At 37.0% G+C, this 20833-nt stretch overlaps 1 protein-coding gene across 1 annotated transcript in view; it reads right to left on the bottom strand.

Annotated features, from left to right (window-relative positions):
- The window catches only part of RSPO3 (R-spondin 3), a 78719-nt gene that overhangs the window by 37092 nt on the left and 20794 nt on the right, over positions 1-20833 (bottom strand). Inside the window, exons 2-4 of the mRNA XM_019661215.1 lie at positions 10923-11114; positions 9203-9349; positions 4155-4352 (exon numbers count right to left, since the gene is read on the bottom strand). Of these exons, the coding sequence (XP_019516760.1) occupies positions 4155-4352; positions 9203-9349; positions 10923-11114 (537 nt within the window). The remainder of the gene's footprint in view (positions 1-4154; positions 4353-9202; positions 9350-10922; positions 11115-20833) is intronic.

The raw sequence follows: 20833 nt of genomic DNA, 5'->3' as shown, positions 1-20833 counted from the left end.
TCTGTTACTAAAAACTAGTTACTTCTATTCAGCCTCTTTGTGTACATTTTGGAAAGTAATTTCTGGATCTTATCATTCTTCCCCAGAGACCTTGCCTCTGGCAATTATGAAACAGCAGAAAAAGTCCTGAATACATTCTCCACACCTTTTCCAGATATGACTTATCTACCTTTGTCTGTTGTTAACCACTTAGGCAGGGACGATAGATGTAAAGTTAAATTCAAGATTTTCAGGCTAAATTTTATTTTTAAAAACCCTCATCTTTCAGCTTACTTATCTAGAAATGCACAAGCCATAAGTTCACTCAGATGATCTTATTTTATGAATCTATAAGCATTTAGGAGCAACTCAAGAAATAGCTATTCTAGTGGTAGGAGAAATTATCTTTATCACTTTATTGTGTTTAATACTACATATGTAATACTATATATATATAGCATTATACACACACACACACACAAACACACACACACACACACACACACAGAGAATATCTCAAAGCCTAAATGAGAGTTTTCTGGGTAACATTATTTTGCTGTGATATTTGATATATAGTGCCAGAGGTCATAAATACTTTTGTATTTGGTTTCTTCATGTTCAAGTAGGATATTTGATGTTACCATTAAAAGAAGCTAGGAAAACTCTTAGGTTAGAGAAGTAAGGAATGGAGGGAGAAATGGTTTCCTTTCTATCTTAAATTTTTGTTCTATTAGAGAAAACTTTTTGGCAGACATAAAAAGATGAATAAAAACAGAAATAGATTCATAGCTACAGAGAACAAACTGATGATTGCTAGAGTGGAGGGGTCTTGGGAGGCTGGGTGAGAAAGATGAAAGGATTAGGAAGTACAAATTGGTAGTTACAAAATAGTCACGGGGATATGCAATACACTATGGGGAATATAGTCAATAATATTGTAAAAACTATGTACAGTGTCAGATGGATATTAGACTTATTGGGGGTATCCCTTCATAAATTATATAAATGCCTAACCACTATGCTATACATCTGAAACTAATATAAAATAATGCTGAATGTCAACTACAATTTAAAAAAATTGAGGGGCCAGCCGGGAGGCTCAGTTGGTTAAGAGCATGAGCTCTAAGCAATAGGGTTGCCGGTTTGCAGCCAGTGAGCTGCAGCAGGCTGAGCTGCCACTGAGCTGCCAACAGGTGGCAGGATGGCTCAGCTGGTGAGAGCACGTGCTGCTAACAACAAGGCTGCTGGTTTGACTCCCGCATGGGATAGTGGGCTACACCCACCCACAACTAAGACTGAACACTGCACCTTGAGCTGAGCTGAGCTAGCTGCGCCCTCCACAACTAAGATTGAAGGACAACAACTTGGCTGTTCCCCTTCCCCAATTCCCCAACACTGTTCCCCTTCCCAAGTCCCCAATAAAATCTTTAAAAATAAAAATAATAATAAAAAATTTGGTCATGGGATGTAAAGTACAGCACAAGGAATATAGTCAGTGGTATTGTAATAGCTATGTATGATGTCAGATGGGTAGTAGATTTGTTGGGGTTATCACATTGTGAGGTGTGTAAATGTCTAATCACTATGTTGTTTTGTACACCTGAAACTAATAATAATAAAGAATGAATGAGGATTAATAAAAATTGGAACTTAATTCTAAATGTAATCCATATTTCCTACTTGATTGTCTATGCGTTATCAAATTTGAAAAAAGAATAACCACCTACATTTTTATGGTTGTATAAAGTTCTCTTTGTAAATATAAAATATCATTATAACCTTTTGGGTTGGAGGTAAATAGACCAGAAAGAAACTTTTAAGCAAGCTTATGTCACAGGTTACTATTTAAACACCTTGTGGCATTATTTATCTTATCCATTCCTAGTTTTAAAACTGACATTTTCAATGTTAATTTTTAAGTCATGTGCTAGCAAAAAATATTAGAAGCCCACATTCTTAAATAAAAGAAATAAAATGCCATTAGTTTCATAATTTAATTTTTGTTGGATAAGATTTTCTTCACTTATATTTTAAAAGCCAAGTATACTGAATACTGATTAGTAATGTAGAATATTTGTGGAAAGACTACTATGAGCAAAGACCACCTGTAAGTCATTAAATTTCCAGAAAATTTAGTAAATGTAAGTATATGTATGGGTATGGGAGCTTACCAACAAGTAAAGTGATGAAACATTTGATTTCCAAATCCAACTTTTCAAATCTAAGATGTTTTAAATTAATTGGTAACAAATGCCAGAAAGACCTTTTTCACTAGCCAACTTTTATTCCTTAAACCTAATTTTACTCAAAACCTCTTACAAATGTACAAAATCTTGAAGTTCCCTTTAAAATATTCCATGTCTTCAAAAATTTTATTGTATTGAGACTATTTGATTACTAATGGCAACCACAGGCTCTACACATTCTGATGATGGCCAGTTCACTTGATATAGTGAGAGACACTTTGCAAAGTACAGGTGACCCAAGTTCTTTCTTGTAAGAGCAATATTCAAGTTTGCACAGCACCATCCTCTGTGTTCCTATTGAACTTTGTTCACACACATATATTCTTCCTTACTCCATGGTATTGTGATTACCTGTTTGAACATCACAGTCTTCCATTGTACTCTGAGTGAATCCTCAGGATAGAAATTGTACCTATACAATTGTGAATCTACAAAGCTTAGCACTGTGTGTGGCCATGCAGTAACAATTAAATAACATGATGTTGAATGAATGAATGAATGAATGAATGAATGCAATAAGCAAAGGAAGTTCAACTACAGAGGCAGTCAAACTCTTTTCCAGATACAATTAAATGAGTAGATCATTTATTGACTCACCAAATAATTACCAGTAGTATATGAAGCTATATAACATATCGGTAGGCAGGTAGCAGTGGAGACATTAGTGAGAAAGATGAAAAGATTAAATTTTAAAGGCCAATAACTTCTAAATGGCAGTTTAATTGCCTTAAAACATCATGTTAAATGGTATATTTCTCCTTGACAATCGTAAGACTTCAGAACAAGCCCTGAGACAGAGTCATCTAATATTGATCTAATAGGTTCTATAATGTGGTATATTAAAGTTAGTCCAATATGAAAACAAAATTGGGGGTAAAAAATGTCATTAATGCTTGTAGTCTATTTATAAAATATGGCCTGGGTTCTTTACTTCAATTGTAAAGTCAGTATTAAAAACATGTATCCATTTAAGCATGTTAAAAATTCTATGTTACTTTTAAGATATGTTTACCTATAAAAACCTACAACCTGGGCTGGCCAAGTGGCGTGATGGTTAAGAACTGGCTTGGGATGCCAGAGGGCCCCGGTTGGGATCCCACATATGAGGGCCAATGACACTGCCCTCTACAGCTAAGATGCTGAACAACAGCTCAACCTGGAGCTGGGCTGCCTTGAGTCGCCGGCAACGCACGTGGGTTGCCATGGGCTACCGTGTGTAGCCAGCAGCCAGCGTGAGCGGCTAGCAGCCGCAGTGAGCGGCCGTCCAGAAGCCGGCGACTGATCTGCCTCGCCCGGGAAGAGCGCAATGATGGTGCCAACTTGGGCCAGTGAAGCAGCGTCCTCCACAACTAGACTGAAGAACAAAACGACAGCAACTTGCTGTTCTCCTTCCCTCAATTCCCCAGCGCTGTTCCCATCCCCCTAATTCCCCAATAAAAAAATCTAAACCCCCCCCCCCAAAAAAAACCCCTACAACCTAACAGCTCAGCTGTGGTTTGTAGGCAATGAAGAAAGGAGTAGGTTGATTTCTGGTGTCTCTTCATCATGGTCTGGTACCACATGGTATAAGTCCTTGTGTTTATGAGGCTTCCCAAAAGTTTTCTAGGCACTCTGAAGATGGATGATAGAAAAGATAATGCACGTCTTCCCCCTCCAAAAAAAAAATTAGGCCTGAATGCTTATAATGTAGCCTCCTTCATCAGGATTCAATGAGCACACATCTATAGTGGTTTAAAGCTCTGGTATCAGGGTCTAATTTTCAAATTACATATCTATATTCATAATTTACAGCCAACATATTCTTTGTTTGGTATACATTTTAGGTTTTTAGATACAGATGATAATACTAAATATGCCCTAATAAATAAAGTAAAATTCACATCAATTTATGAAGATTCAAATAAGCGCATTTTGTTAGTATGATTGTACCTCGTTCTCCCTTCTGACACTTCTTTCTTTGCACTGTACACTTTCTTGTCTCACTGGTGGGGGGACACAGGTTCCCCTTTGCCGATGGATGCTGTGTTATTTCTCGGACCCTTGTTTCAGTCCCTCTTTTGAAGCCACATGTTTTTCCTTTCTTTGTGCATGGACCCCAAGGACTCCATTCACTGGCCTCACAGTGCACTGAAACAGAACAGCAGAAAGAGCCTCAGCTGGCTCACAAGCATGTTCACCAACATTAAACAAACAAAAAGGTTAGCTTCCATCAACAACTGCCCAAATTCTGAGCAGAAATCCTGCAGTACAAAGTTGGGCAAGATGACTTATCTTCAGAAAAGACAAAAAGAAATGGGAAGGCTGGCACAGAATGTTTTCAGTCTTTTAGTGCTCATAGTATCAGGTAAAGTCATTCTTGCGTTAGGTGTTTTTTTCACTCTAGATTTAGTTAACCAGACACTAATATAATTACTCGCAATGGACTGATGGCTTTACAATTCTAGAGCACGGAACAATTACTGATTGCTCTTGACCGTAACTTGATAGAAGAGTCATTATCATGTGCTAGAGCAGGGATCGGCAAACTTTTGAGACAGAAGAGCCAATCCTGTCCCTCACAACAATTTAAAAATTATCCGATAGCCATAAAACAAGTGAAATCACCATTATGTGAATGATATCCTTCAAAAATTTTATAAATGAAACTATGCTAGTATTATTTTCATGTTCAATTTTACTTCAGAGCCACATGTACGTACCCAAAGAGCCGCATGACGCTCACGAGCCGCAGTTTGCAGACCCGTGTGCTAGAGAATTGAATCGCAAATTGTGGCATACAACAGAATCACCTGGAGGGCTTGATAACACACACAATGCTGGACTTCACTCCCAGAGTTTCTGATTCAGTCATCTGGAGCGGAGCCTGAGAATTTGCATTTCTAATAATACGCGTAATACTGACTTGTAGATACTGAGAGCTTCTGTGCTAGAGAATGGTTATGCAAAAAATGAATTCAGGTTCTCGGTTTCACTGTCTTTTCTACTTCATGTACTTTATCTACTTAAATATTGTCATTTTTCATGGGGATGGTTCAGGCATGGCAGCAACTATTTTAAGTGAATGCTGGGTCAATTTCAACTGAAAAACTGCTTTTAGAATTAACTTGACAGAGTGATGGCTAAGATGAACTGATATACTTTTTGTAAAGCTTCTTGTGTAGATTTTTTCATTTTCCTGTATGTATTAATCTTTTCTTATCAAGCATGGCTTTTTAGGGCCAGGTTTTTACACTTCTAATGAAAGTAATTATTTGCAAGGTGCTATTCTTATATTAATGTCCATCAAACTTCCTAACTTACAACAACTGAAACATCTTGTAGAAAACTCTTAAAAACCAAGTTCCAATAAACTTTATTGCTACCTTCTGATTTAAAGAATCCTTACTTTAGAGCAAAATGCTGTATTTCATACAACCTCAAGGAATAGAAGCTAAATGTTTTAGATATTTAAACCCATTGGCCATACATTCATTTTTCATATTCTTTTTTAGTCACTTTCTGGTATCTGAATGCAACACAGAGTTAAATGAAAATGATTAGATAAGTGAATTTAAGTTTTTATGAACTTAAATGAACTTTATTGAACCACTTTCAAAATAGTTTTCATGCTCAGTTATACCATTATAATTTTGGTTAAAGAATAGAGCAGCCAACTCACTTAATGATATCATACTCTCTTGCCAGTTAAGGACATACCTCCCATACTGATATTAATCATTAAAAAGCAGTGAATCGTTAGCACATACAAATAAAAACACCTCCAAGAAATCCAATAGGAAAATAAAAATCAAGGCCTGTGAGCTGTCACTTAGTCCAGTATTCACTTAGTGCCAGAACTAAGAGGAGTAAACTAGAAAAAATTATATGATGTGGAAGTGACCAGAACTTTCATACTTTTTCACAATAGCAAAGCAGTGTAGGCAAATGTATACCTAGACTTCAGAAAAACAGCTTTTAAAAATTAACAGCATAGTTAGCTGTGAGTTTTTAGTCATATGATGAATGATTCTAAAAATAAAATCTAATAACAATCTTAGATAATTCCATTGAAGGAGGAGGAAAACTATTGAAAACTAATAAGTTCAGACAGTAAGAAGCTCTAATAAGACGATATAACTAAAAGGCCTTGAAAGAAAGATAATTTTTCCTAGAAAAATACCATAGAATGGATCTACAGTATTGATGTCCAAAAAGTATTTCTGGAAAAAAATGAAAACTCTGGAAAACATGTAAAAACAACAAAAAGGGTGACATATTATATTCAGGTCTTTGCACGAACATTGTAGAACTAGGGCATTATTTGGTTAAGAGGTAATAAAGAAAAAACTCACTTATGTATTTACTCTATCTTCTGTATAAGAACAGTCTTAACACTGGAAATTAACTATTCACGAATGAAGCAAGTATCTAAAAAAGTAATTAGCTCCCTGCCTCTGGCAGCAGCCATGCTGTGGTTGATCATCAGTCTGGAATACTGTAACAGGGATTCTTGAGCTGGGAGGAAAGTTGAACTGGATGTCTCACCAGTGCTTGCAACACCATTACAACATCATTCCTCATTCACTTTCATTCTTGTTGACTAACTGCACGGTTCCACAGCACTCAGAAAGGACATGCTCCTTACTACTCACTCTTTGGATCTGGGTACCTTCCCTTTTGGCTATTTAACTAAGGCCAATTCTCCAAGACCGAATGACAGTGCAGAAAGGAAGCAAATCTCTGGAGCACGAAGGGGAAGAAACATGTCCCTCTACAAAATTGGGCTCAGTGGATGGTTTTGCTTAATTTAACCCGCAAACCATGGGAAATGAATATGTTTGGAAGTTTTTCACTGCAGCTCTATATCAAGGTGGTATTTTCTCTGTTCATGGCCCTTCCTCTCCATTGAAAATCTTGGATGAGAAACAAGTCATAGAGTGTAGATTTTAGCAAAGGGACAGATACGTTCTTCAATCTGTTGTTGAGCAGCAGAGAGCTAGAGTCAAGGTACTAATTATAGCACTGACAATAACTCACTTGCATCCTTGGGATCATCAATTCAGCTGAGTCCTAGTTTCATATTTGTTAAGAGAACAGGCTTTAATGGTCCTTTACGATAACCAAGTAGGTTACCACCTTTTGTGAAATTCTGGGGTGGGTCCACGGGCATGGCCTGCAGAGGGCTTGTAGGCTAGACACCATGTGATGGGAGACATCCCATATGGAGCAGGCAACAAGCGCCAGCCCTGACCAAAGGTGCTGATTTCCACTACTAGCGTGTCCTAGGTCATTTATATCTGTTCAACGAGCTACATTCACTAAATGGTCTTTAGATGGTTAGCCCCTATTCTGAAATATATAATCTCTTGAATTTTATTGTGTTAAGAAATAGCTTTTGTCTAAATTGCCAGTAAGCTTTAAAGGCTAATCCAACAGTGTCAGGTGTTCAATCTTCCCTCTGATAAGAAAGCATTGATATATTTAAGAAAAATAGCCTTTCAAGGACTGAAAGCTTTACCTTCAACAACTAAGAAAATCTGAACACGTGCTCATTTTCCTGGTTAGAGGAATATGACAAACTCTCTGCAACTCATTATGAATTTCTGTTCTTGAACATTCCACAGAATTATTAATTTTTCCCACTGTTTGGAACTTTTTACCTCTAATCATCAACCTTCAGTGCCTACAAAACAGACAAACTTAAAGTGCTTTCTCATGTACTTTTTTGACCTATTTCTGAGCTGTTTTTCTGTGTTTTTATTGACTAGAGGGGAAAAAAAAGACTGAACCAAGATGAACCATGAATTGTTTCAGAATTGTTTTATCCAGATGCTTCTGAAATTTTCTTTAAAATATCACCTATTTATTTCATTCTGCCAAAAGCTTTGTTTAGAAATAAATGTTCCATGTGGACCTGAAATGGTGACACCACCACTTTAGAGTTATTACTCTGGCACGTTAGATTCTAATGGATCTGTCTGTGGGGACCCCAGGGAAGTCCTGGAGACTATCTTGTACTGAATCAGGAGGACATTTGTGCTCAGATGCCAACATCAGTGCAGCATCAAAGGTTCTTGTCACTCTTGCCCAGGGGATTTTGAGATTTAGTACATTATTTTCCCATTTGGTTTAGCATCTGCTCCCCAAGTGTTCATCAAACTTGTAGCTGTAGTAGCTGCACAGCATTTAAAAGAAGGAAAATATAGCCTGACAGTGATCTGTTATTTAGACAAACAACTTGTCTGAGGGAACTCCCCTCCAGGAAACTCAGTCTGCAATTAATCAGACCCTGGGACTGTCTCCTCTGTCAGTTTGAGTAAGTCCAAAATTCTCTCCTTGTTTGTGAATACCTGAGTAAGCAGGACATTTCAGCAAAGCAGCGTAAAAGAAAAAAGTGAGATTTTTTTTTAACTGTATCAGTTCCAGTTCTCTAGGTCTTTGATCCATCTACTGAGCATTAATGGGCTGTATGTATCAAGAGAATGTTTTTCTCCCCTTGGAAAATAACTTTGGTTACTGATAGAGATTAGACCTAGGCCTTTTGTGAAACTCTTACCCTAAGGTAGATATTTAATTCAAGACCAAATCGATGTATATGTAAATATATATAAATTACTATTGGGTTGTCAGAAAAGTCATGACGCATTTTTGCACCGAAAAACAGAAAAAATACGTCGTGACTTCTCTGATAACCCAATATAAGTAAATTTCATTCAATAATGATACAAGATAAATCTATAGTGATCAGAATAGCTGAAGCAGTTATCATGAAGCAATCCCTAATACATCATGGAGCACCCACAGGGTGTTGAATTGTACGGTGCTACATGCTGGGTAAAGCTATGGGGACACCATTAATATGGAAGGATGGGGGGAGTCTCTTAGAGACAGTCCCCCAGGTTCTCGTGAAATAGGACTTTAAGAAGCACTTCCTTGGAGACTGACATTATCATTTGAGGTGTTTCTCATCCCTTCTAAATCTTATAGTTCCTCCTCACCAATACTGACGCATTCCATAGTATGGTTGTTGGCTTCCAACCCTTCTGGGCAATTGTCAAGGCACTTTCCAAGGTGTAAGTAAAATCCACTTTTACACTTTGTGCAGAAATTTTTGTTGAAACATGTATCACAGTCAGCTTTGCATTCTGAAAGAGGAAAATGGAAAGAGAAATATGTTTTCATTAACGTCACTTAACTATGGTTGGTCCACTTCTGCATGCTTACAACACAGGCACATACGACTTTTGTGTCAAACAAACATTTAGGGTTCAAAATTATTTTGCCAAAATAAATAAAGACTTCCTCCACAGTCATTTGGTTGATGTACATCAGTCAATGATTTCAAAATTATTGTACTGATTGCCTTATGAAAAAATTTTGGCAATATGTCTATTGCCAAGAATGTTTATAAGACCAAATTTCTATTTATATTAAATCATTGTGAAAAATTTTCATCAGAACTTTCATGAAATGCTATGATATTGCCTTTGTGTTGTTCTTGAGGTCTATTTATTCATTCAACAAGTATGTGATTGCCCACTATGTGCCAAGCACTATTCTAGGTACTGGTTGACAGCAGTGAAAAAAAGAAAAACAAGGCCCAGACTTCACAAAGCTTACATTCAAGGAAGGGAGAAACCATAAAAATAATATTAGTTAACTCTTATATGATGATACTATAAGTCAGACACTCCTACAAGTATTTTGCTATATTAATTTAAACCTTACAATAACCCAATGAGGTGGCCCCTATTATGATTCCCATTTTATAGATAAAGAAACCGAGGTTTGACAAGGTTGTCTAACTAGCCTAGGACCACAGAGCAGGTTGGTTTAAAAACCAGGTTCCAGAGTGATAAGTGCTCCGGGAAAAAAATATATATAACAAGAACAAAAGGTAGGAAAAATTATGAAAAATGACTGATAAAGGAGGAGGCTGATTATTTTGGATAAGATGGTCATGAAATGCCTCTCTGAGAAGGTGATAGATGAGCCAAATCTTGGATGAAGGGAGAAAGCCTGCCAAGCAAAGGTGTGGGCAGAGCTTTCCAAACCCCCAGAACAGTGAGTCTAGAAGAGTAATTACAAATGCTTTGAGGTGGGAAGACCTTGTAATAAGACCAATGAGGTTAGTGTAAAGTGGTTGAGGGGTAGTCACAGGAGGTAGGTTCGGAGAGGTAGGCAGGGCTATATGTAGTATAGGATAGAGGACTGATATTTCTTAATTTACATTTTAAAAGGTTATTCAGTCTATAGTGTGGAGAGTAGACTTTCAGGGTCCTGATGACAGGTGATGAGATGACAGTGTTTCCAACACTTATTTCCAACTGATAAATAAATGTTTCAGTTGCTATACTGGAATCCTTCTTGAAATGAAAATAGCTGAATTGATTCTTTAAGTCATTAAATACTTAGATTTTGTAAATAATGGGAACTCAGATGGCACTTATGCTTGCAGTATTTTTCTATAGGTTCAACAAGTAATAACCATTAATGAAACAATGAAAAAACAAAATAAAACACAAAACTTGAGTGTTTTTTCATAAGTGGCGAAAATTTTCCTGCCCTGAGGGCTAAGTCCAAGTATGGTTTCGCCTAATTATCAGGTAAATATTATTATTTACTTAACATTGAATATCACAAATAGTCTAGAGGCCATTTCAAATCTGGAACGTTCCCAAGGATGAGATAAAAACATAATTTTGTGTAGGCACTTACTTGTACACTTATTTATATCTGGATATCGAGTTCCATAATATCCACTTGGACATGAAGAGAGACACACTCCAATCTGCTTCATGCCAATTCTTTCCAGAACAAAAAATAGTCTGGGCTTACATGACAAACATCCATTGTAATCTGAACATGTTGCACAGCCTCCTTGGCAGCCTTGACTGACGTTAGGATGCACTGAGGGACAAATGTAGAAAGACAAAAACAAAAGTTAAATCATAAATATAGAAGTTCAATGACATTCTCTGGGCAGGATATGCATTTTCTTTCATTAGGCTTCAATGCGGTGATAATGGGTGAATGTGTTTGGATTTTTGTCCCACTCTTTTCTTGGATCTGGTATTTTATATATGTTAATTTCAAAGTTCTTAAAATTTGATCATTTGAAAAATAAAAATATATTGCTACAAACTATTTATAGATTGTATATGGATTTATAGATGGAGATATATAGTTAAATATTCTTATTGAACTTGCACCCTGACAGATTGGAGGCTGGGTAATATTGTGTTCACTCATTGAAATTAATACACGTTAGTTTTGCTTTTCATTTATACGGTGGATGATAAGCGCATGTCTCTAATTTCTTCAAGCAAGGATGACAACATAGACTGGGGCTTAACCTGAGAGAGGACACTATGTTCTAGGGTATCTTTTTTCAGCTACGGGCTATTGGAGAACACAGTTTTACACTTTGATCCGATGCAAATTGATTCTGAAACTATGTAGCTGTTCAGCACCCCATCCCCCAATGATTTCCTGAAATATTCCTCCTCACATGAGTTTAATATTTATCAGTTCAATTGAATTAATGGTGACAATATGATATTTATCTTACCAGTATTTCCACACAGATCATGTGTGAGTATTTATAGTAATATTCATAATAACTTACATTCAACATTTTACCCTTTGGGAGATTCTTAGAATTTTGGTGCCCTCATTTTCCATTTATTCAAGTGACATACATATTTGGTGAGGACATGGCCCGTCCACACTAAGAGCTACTGCTGCACATATTCCCGAGAATTCCGAGAATTTCCAAGAGCCCCCTATTCGTGTGTGAAGTCTATTCATTCGCAAGTCTGAACAAATATAAGCCAACATTTGGAAGATTCGTGTTACTTGAACATTCACATCTTCAAGCCTTCTTTCCACTAGCTGGTCATGGACACATACGTGTGAACTGATGGAAAATTGCCGACTAAGATGAATCTCTCATGTAACTGGTGTTTGGGATGATTTCTTCTCCTAATGTATTCTCTACTTAAATACAATAGAAATAGCTTTATTGTGCTTTCAGGAATCCAGAAGGAAAAAATCCTGACCCTCCTGAGAAGCAAAGGTTGATGCGTAGGCAACACAAAGGCATTCCAGTGTATTTCTGTCCTCTTCTGTTGGTGGCGGGAAGGATAGGCTCTGATGGATCTTGCCATTATGAAGTCTGTCCTTGCAGTCATATTTCATTATTACTAAGTTCTTTACCACAAAAATAAATCCCACTAGGCTTAGTTAGAAGGGACACCCATAAGCCCAAACATCTTTACCACAGGGGTGCCCGGGTTAGCTACAGAGAGGTCACTCAGTTGACCAGCATCCTCTGCCTAGAGGAAACCATCCCTGAATCAGCCACAGGAACCACAAGCAGCTCATTCTCATTCCAAGACGTTTTGTAAATAAACTGAGGAAATGTGTGGGGGAAGGGAAATCTGCTTTTCCTGTACATGCTCCTCTGTGGGGTGGGGCAGACATAGAAAGGACCACAGGAGGTTTAGACATTATAGGACCTGGGGGACTTGTAAGCGAAAACTGCTTTCCAAGTAACAGGGTAATTTTTCATGCCAGTAACTCAGCATTGGAGACTTACAGAAAATGTGTAAATATTTAAGCGGGAAAAGACCCTAAAAAGGAAAGGGGTGAAGAGAGCTCCATGTGTTCTGAATCTAACTGGTCCATTTTAAGAAGCAAGAGGTGTAGATAAAAAAACCTGTAAAACCTTTTCATAAAAACTCGATGGAAAAGTAGACCTCAGTTTGAAAGAAAATCACTCCAAGCTCAAGGCACTAAGTGAGTTTAAATGAAGATAGATTGCACTGGTCCACGTCAATCCATCCCTATCTCTGAAATGCAGCTGCTCAAAGGAAACACAATGGTAATTTCAAGGACCCTGAAACGTTTGTCAATTATGATATAGCTTTAAATACATCAACTACGAAAATAAACATGACTCATGTGCAGAGCCTCAAACACCGACATACCTGAATATAAATTTCCATTTAAAAAATTGGGTTTTTGATGTTTGGAAACTTCTCCATGGAAGAGCTGTATAGGCCCCATGATTAACAGTTTGCACCAAAATTATGAGGATGCCCAAGTATCAGCTCATTTCCCTCTTTAAAACTTTGATGAAATGTAGCACAGTTGACTCACACATTATGTTACAATCATCATTTCTGTCTGCTTTTTTCCTCCTATTTTTCCTTTTTAGACAAAAGTTTTTGACAAAATAGATTTTTGAAAAAGACATAGTTGTCCTAACTGGCAGAGAACATTCCTGTTTGTCTGTTTGTTTTTAATCAGGGAATTTTAAAGACGGGCTGGTACAAATGACAGCAGACTTTATTTCTTCAGGAAGCTTTAAGTATTATGTTGTGGGAGGTAAGAAAAATTGAGACTATGAAGCTCAGATTCTATGATTCTAGATTTTTTTTTTCAGTTGAGTAGCATGGTGATTGCTTTCTTGAATGCTGTGTAAGGATCACTCAAATTATACAGTCAGTATTACACAACTAAACACAAATTTCCCAAACTTCATCTTCAGGCAAGTGTTTTTACTTTTTATATGGAAACCACAGAAAACTTTGGTCTGGATTGACTGTAACAACCCTTTTGGCCTTAAAACCTTATGATTCTAAGACAGAGAATAGAATTCCACTTTGTCATGCTCCTTCTTTGTTCCTTTAATAACAAGTTTATTTTGTATTTCTGAATCACCTTTTTTTCAAACAATGTTTTTGTACTAATATTTTATACGAGCAATGGAGGTATTGTTGGTGGGGAGGCTTCCGACGTGTGTACTCATGTTTAGAAAACAAATTGAAATGTTCAGTATGGAAGTGGCCATGGGGGAGCTAGAGAAGGGAGCACCATCACGATCATATCAGGAAGAAGGCTAGCGTGACTTCAGGGAAATTGATTCATAAGTAGTGGTTAACGGAGGTATGAAGAACATCAAGGAAATTGAAAGCTCAGATTTAGATTATAGAACCCTTTGTAGGCTGCACCGAGGAAACGATTCTGTAGATATGGGAGATTTCAATCTGGTGAGTGATGTGATCACATTGGTATTAGAAAGCGAATTTCCCTGACCGCATGGCAGATACAGAGAGCCAAGGAGACTCATGTAGTGATCAAGGTAAAAGACTGATGATAGCTTAACATACGGCACAGCGAATGTAATGTGATGAGGAAGGTGTGCATATTCCAAGGATATTTAGGAAGTGAAATCAGTCAAACATGGGGACCAAAAGAACTGTGGACTAAATAAGAAAGAGGACTAGAGAAGGTGTGTTTTGAGTTCCATTCAATAGAAAGAAGAAGGATAGCTGTGGGGAGTAAAAGCCTTTAGCTGGAGGTTGGGGCAAGATACGTAAGAATCATAAGGACTAAATATATCAACATGGCTTGGGATCAGTGATTTTGCAGATTTTATGAAATATCTAGAAAGTGATGCTTAATAGATGATGCTTCATATTTTGATGGCTGCTGAAGATGTACATGTGAGAGTCTCTGGTGGTAGTTACTTAAATAGAGAAGACATTTTGAAAGGGGGAGGTACTCAAGAATACCAGAAGAAGGAAACATAGTCCAAAATAAGGAACATTTGGCAGAGAAAAAAAGATATATTATCAGCTTATTTAAATAATAGTTTGTATTTCTGTACCACTTTTGCTTTCAAAGCATGTGTCTCATAGAAAACTAAATAATTAACTTTGGTAACTGCTGTTAGAAATGGTAGAAGCTATCTCAGTTATTTATTTTGAAACTCCAAGCCGGTACTCAAATAAATGCTGTAAACTACTGGACCAATAGTGAGTTTAGAGCAAAAGTTAGATCCTAGATCTAACTCATCCCAAACTCTTTATATACAATCTCTTTATATACAAGTATATAGATGTGTAATTGTGGGCAATTATAAGTGGAAAAATGGGCAGAATTCTTGAGAACCTTAAATTGGGATCTTCTAATTGCAATTGTGTCAAATACATGGTAAAATTAGTATATCTTTCCCCAAAATTAGAAAAGAGGAAAGTATCTTTTTTTAACTTGTACATGAAGGTTAAATATGAGACAAGTATTATATTAATGCATAACTTAGACCAGTTTTCAGTGTCTGAACTGTTGATGCTCTGAGTAAGTGACTTCAGGTTTTCTTTATCTGTTAAACAATCCTTCCTACTATTTCTCTGTTTGATAATCTTGTGATGCATAACTGATGCAACAGTTTCTAAAGGCTACTGTCATGTGAGTTTTTCAACTTTTTAAATAAAACTTCTAGAACACAGAATTTTAAATGGTACTAGAGCATTTGCTAAATATGCAATATTTAGCCATTTCTATGTTTATGACATACCCAACTAATTGCAACATTGCAAACTAAATTGTGTTTCTGTAACAATTTAAGTGCAAGCTTCAAGGATTTGCCTTACTTTAATCCCCTACTACAGCCCAACTGCAAATGTTCTAACATCTATTATAAATTGCCATGTGGAAGAAATCCATTATTGCAGGCTGCCAGTTACCTCTGATGGTCATTTATTTGTGGCTAGGGAATTTCCAGAAGTACAAAATTTAATAGACTTTAGGCTCTAAACTGGATTGACTAAATTTAAAGGAAGTGCTAAATGTATATTAAAGTGTTGATTTTATAATTCAAATAATTAAAAATTAATAAATTAACAAATTTGATAAAAGTTATTTTTAGGCAAAAAAACCCCCCTCAAAACCCCAACCTTCCCCGCCCCCACCACCACCACAGATTCCCCTGATAGCATTCTGGTCTTCACAACCTGCTCTGCCTGCTTTTCTCTATGTAGTGACAGAAGAGACAGGGTAAGGAGAAGAGACCAATGGGATTCTATAATCAAAGTTATTTTTACATCTGTCCTTTTCTCTACGTTCTTGCCTTTTACAAGGATGTTCACATTGACTGGATGCTTCTTGAAGGTAGAAGCCTGGTTAATCTTCATAATTTCTTGGTAATCCCAACTTCTACACAGCGCAGCTGTTTGTTGAATAGGTTCTCAATAAAGAATTTTGATTATTGAATGGATAAAAAGAATAAATATGAAAGATAAGCTATTTATGTGTGTTTTTAAAAAAGAATATAGGTGTCAAACTAATAAATATTTAACAGAAAGTATCTGAAAAATCAATTTTATGTGGGCTGTGCCTATGCACATCTGGTGAAAAATCAAGTTTCAAAACATACGCTTTGAGGGTGCTTAGTTATGAAATAAATCATTCAAAATAATGAAAGCTTTTCTAGGTGCTGTTTACTTCAGTTAGCCATTCACTTAGAGAAAATGTAGACTTATTTTCTTGCCTTAGTTAGGACAGCATATTTCTATCAAATTTTGGGACTCAATTGCTATAGGATCATTTTTACGTGTAATGTAATGTTATGGTTAGGGAAAGACAGCTTCCATGGAATGTTTGGCAATATTCACTTTAAGAAAAGTCTAATGTTAAAACTTTGAATTACTTGGCAATCTCTTTCAAATTCTATTGAACCAACCCCAGAGCACATGGAGAGCCCATGTTTCTCGTTTGTTCATAAGTTGAAGCATCCAAGGCAGAACTGACCATAACTAGATCTCCACAACCATTGGGACAACTTGAGAGTGCTAGGTATAGACAGCAAAATGTCAAAAGCTGTTTCAATAAATATAATTACTTATTGGCATACGGCACTCCTTTACGTTCTCAAACAATGATATGTGGATGAATAAAGGTCTATTATAATCCCCTATTATCATTTTTGACTAATAATTTGTTGAAAGAGGCACATATTTATAAATACAAACATGTACAATTTTTACTATTTTTGAAATACTGTGTATCATCTGATGGCTTTAATGTTTTAATATGCCAATGCTTTAATTATTAAATGAATTAAAATTTATTGATATTCTTTAAATATACATATACGTGCATGAGTATGTATATATATTTAGACACATCACACACACACACACACACACACACACACACACACACACACACATTCTATTTGGTCTCTTATCAAAGTCAAGAGAACAGACATTAATTGACCTGTACAGTTAGGATAATAGAGTCTGTCACATTTTTTTGTCCAGTGAATCAACCTTAAATACTCTGAAAGTTTGTGCCCACACCAATGGGTTCACAAAATTCCTGACAGTCTCAGAGAGAAATGTGTTCACTAGTTGCTGAATACAGCCCAGTTAGGGCTCCACCATTATTATGTGGGGAAACATACTGTTTTTAATGGAAACTATTTCTTTGAGAACTTGGAAAATCTTTCTCTTTCTCTTACTGAATAATAATTTCCTGAAGGGAGTCTAATATTTATATTCTATAAATACTTTAAAATAAAACCACAGCAATAAAACAGGCCTAACATTAGGTAGCAATTAGCTAGACTTTCCACTAAAATCAAGCCAGCTCAAAATATTAAGAAAATGGCTAGCAAATGATGACAGATACAGAATTCCTGAAATCTAAGATATGATGAATATTTGGTAGCTAGATGCCAACTTGGTGGCTGGTGGCTGTGCTTTGTCTATCCACAGGCTACAGAGTCAGAACTAGAAATTAAAGATGGACAAGCATGGGCTGCATCTCATATACATTGGTGAGGCTGTGATTAAGGTTTGCAACAAAGACTTCTAATAACTCACTATGTGCCCAATACTACACATGATACAGAAAATCCAGGCATGAACAAGACATCCAGTTCTTGACCTCAGGACATTAATCAGCAAATAAGCAAGTACACAAATAGTTGATTAAGTATTGTGATGAGTGTTGTGAAGGAAATAAACAGGTGGATAAGGCTGAGAGTAGCTCTGGGGAACTACTTAAAATACGGTGGTCAGAGAAAGCCCTTTAAAGAAGGTTACCCTTTAGCTGAGACCTGGAGAATGAGAAGGAGTCAGCCATGAAGACCTGAGAAAGAGTATTCCAGGTGGAGCATCAGCAAGTGCAAAGATTTTAAGGCTTTGGGAAAGAACGAGGCATGAGGAGCAGCACCAGGGCAACTAGTGAGGCTTCCATGCTGCGAGTGGTATGCGAGATTAGGGAAGGAGGTTAAAGCCAGGTCCTGCAGGCCCTTGTGGACCAAAGAAAAAAGCTGGGATTTTATACCAAGTGCATTTAAATTCTGCACTGCAAGTAAATTTCAGTAAAAAAGCAAGCACACGTTTTGCCTGATATAGGTATTCACTGTAATTTTTGTTAATTTTATGTGTTATGGAACAGAACCAGCATCTTGTATTCCATGAAAATATGTTCTCTTATTAATTTTTATATTAGAGGAGAATGTTCTAACTGGCCGTAACTTGGGAATTTACATCCAGATTATAATCTTTGAAGAGGCTGTGCATTGATCTATGTGTTCCTTGCTCTTGGGAACATTTCATTTCTCCTTTGTTCCTCCCATCTCCTTCTAGCAGTAATTTTAGTTTGCTTTGGGGTTTTAAATTTTCATTCTCTTTTATTGGAGTGTGTGTGGGGTGGTGGTGGTGGTGGTGGTGGTGGTGGTGGTGGTGGTGAGGAGAAACAGGAAAGTTATGAAATATATAAGAGGTTATAGGAATAAATACAGAGAATAAAAAGTGAAACATTTTGCAATCTCGTGTCTAATCTTTTTGTATTTTCTGAATTCTTGCCATTAGCAATGCAAGTTGACACAGTCTAATTTAGAGCAACAACACTATAGCTTTTGCTTTTAGTACAACCTTCCTTTTAGAATCTCAACATGATGTTCCTTTTTCTATGAAATGAGTTAATGGCCTTTGTGGCTCATTCCAAAGTTGACACTTCAAAAGTACAATGGAAACTATATTCATTTTCCTATGACCTACCAGATTGCTATAGTTGAAGCTGCAGCTGAAACTGCAACAGAAAACATTTGTAGAAACAAAAGTAGTGGTTCTTTTCGTAACCACAAGTAGAAATTCTATCATAAGGTTAATGCACTCTGCCGCGGGTGTAAAATGTAAGGTACTGAATCAGCATCTCCAGCTGTAGCGAAGGGAGGGAAAGGCTTCTCCTTCTCCAAGTGGCCATGTTCCCAAGTGGAGGTGAATAGAGGACAAGAGGGTGTGGATAGGGGTAACGGAGACCCAGTTGCTGTAGAGAGCCAGGACCTGTTGATGAGTTAGTGGGTGGTAATAACAGCGTTTTTCATGAGACAGATCCAACAGTGTTCATCCAACAGTGGGAATCATTATGTGCTCTGGTCTGGCTGAGAGAGCCATTCCTCTTTTTTTTTTTTTTTTTAAGGAGAGAATTAATTAGAAATCAACATAAACAGAAAATGTGATAGTTTAATGGTAATGAATCTGCATGGGTGTGATTCCATAACTGCAAAGTTCATATTCTTGAATGAAACAAACTTCAGTTTGTGCTAAAAACAAACTCCACTTTGTTATATTATGAATAAACTTGGATCTTCTTGCCACATAGCATGCTCAAGTAGAATATCTGATGGCTGAAGTCTTAGCATAAGCAAACAGCAGGCAAGGGACTTGTGGTATTTTAACAGGCACGAGAAGATGTGCAAATAGTGGGTATACCATTAAATAAATCCAGCTTTATGTGTTACATGTAAAATCCTGAGTTGAAAAATAAGTGGATTTTTCTCCTAGAGTCACAAAACTGCTGAGAGAACAGGAGGTGCTGACATGTACCTCTGTGAATATGATGCATTTGTGTACATATGTGGATGCTCACTGGATCACCACCTGACTCAGAAATGGGCCCCGCATACTTCCCAGAGGAGCACTGGGACTGGGTTGCAGAGAACTGGCTTTGGACTCATACAGTGTTCTGACATTTACTAGCTGAATAACCAAAATTTATCTCTTCATCCAGCTATTCATTTAAACAAATTATGTAATATCCAGATACTGTGCTTGTTAGTGAGCATCCAAAGATGGATAAAACCCATCATCTGTGTCAAAGAGTTCACAGTCTGATGATTTATTTAGACAAAAGTTGTTTACCTCTTTGAGCCTAAGCTTCCTCATCTGTAACATGACAGTATCTACTGGATAGATGCTTGGGGTGGGGGGAGAGTGACAGGAGGGGATTAAGTGAGATCATATGTAGGCACCCAGCCCTCTCACAGGCACTCATTACAAATCAGTGGGTATAAAACATTCTGTTTTACCCAAGAAGTACTAACTACATCCTTGTGCTATGGGCACTCATTTGAGGCAGCTGGAAACTTTAGTCAATAATAATTCTCTCAGAAGCCTCCCAGCAAGGAGGCTGGAGAGAGGGCAGATGCTGATGCTTCTTTCTAACAGAAGATTTGGGGAAACTCAGGGAGCCAGAGACTCACTAATAGTCATAGGGAGAGGCTACTTTTGAAGACTGCAGACACAGCTTTTAATGGGTATCAATGATGGTCTCACACAACATTCTGGCAAGAAGTCCTCTGGAATCTACCCTGAAGACAAGAACCTGCTCAAACAGACTGAAAGAGGTAAGGCATGCTATAGAAATGATCCCAAAGGGTATATACAACCCAAAGGTCTAGTCCAGTGGTTCTAAAACTTTACTGTGTGTAAACATGACCTGGAGTGCTTTGTAGCAATTCAGATGCATAGGTTTTACTCCATAAGATT

Source organism: Hipposideros armiger, unplaced genomic scaffold (assembly GCF_001890085.2).
Source record: "Hipposideros armiger isolate ML-2016 unplaced genomic scaffold, ASM189008v1 scaffold_340, whole genome shotgun sequence".
Lineage (NCBI taxonomy): Eukaryota > Metazoa > Chordata > Mammalia > Chiroptera > Hipposideridae > Hipposideros > Hipposideros armiger.
This window is presented reverse-complemented; position numbering and strand designations above follow the sequence as displayed.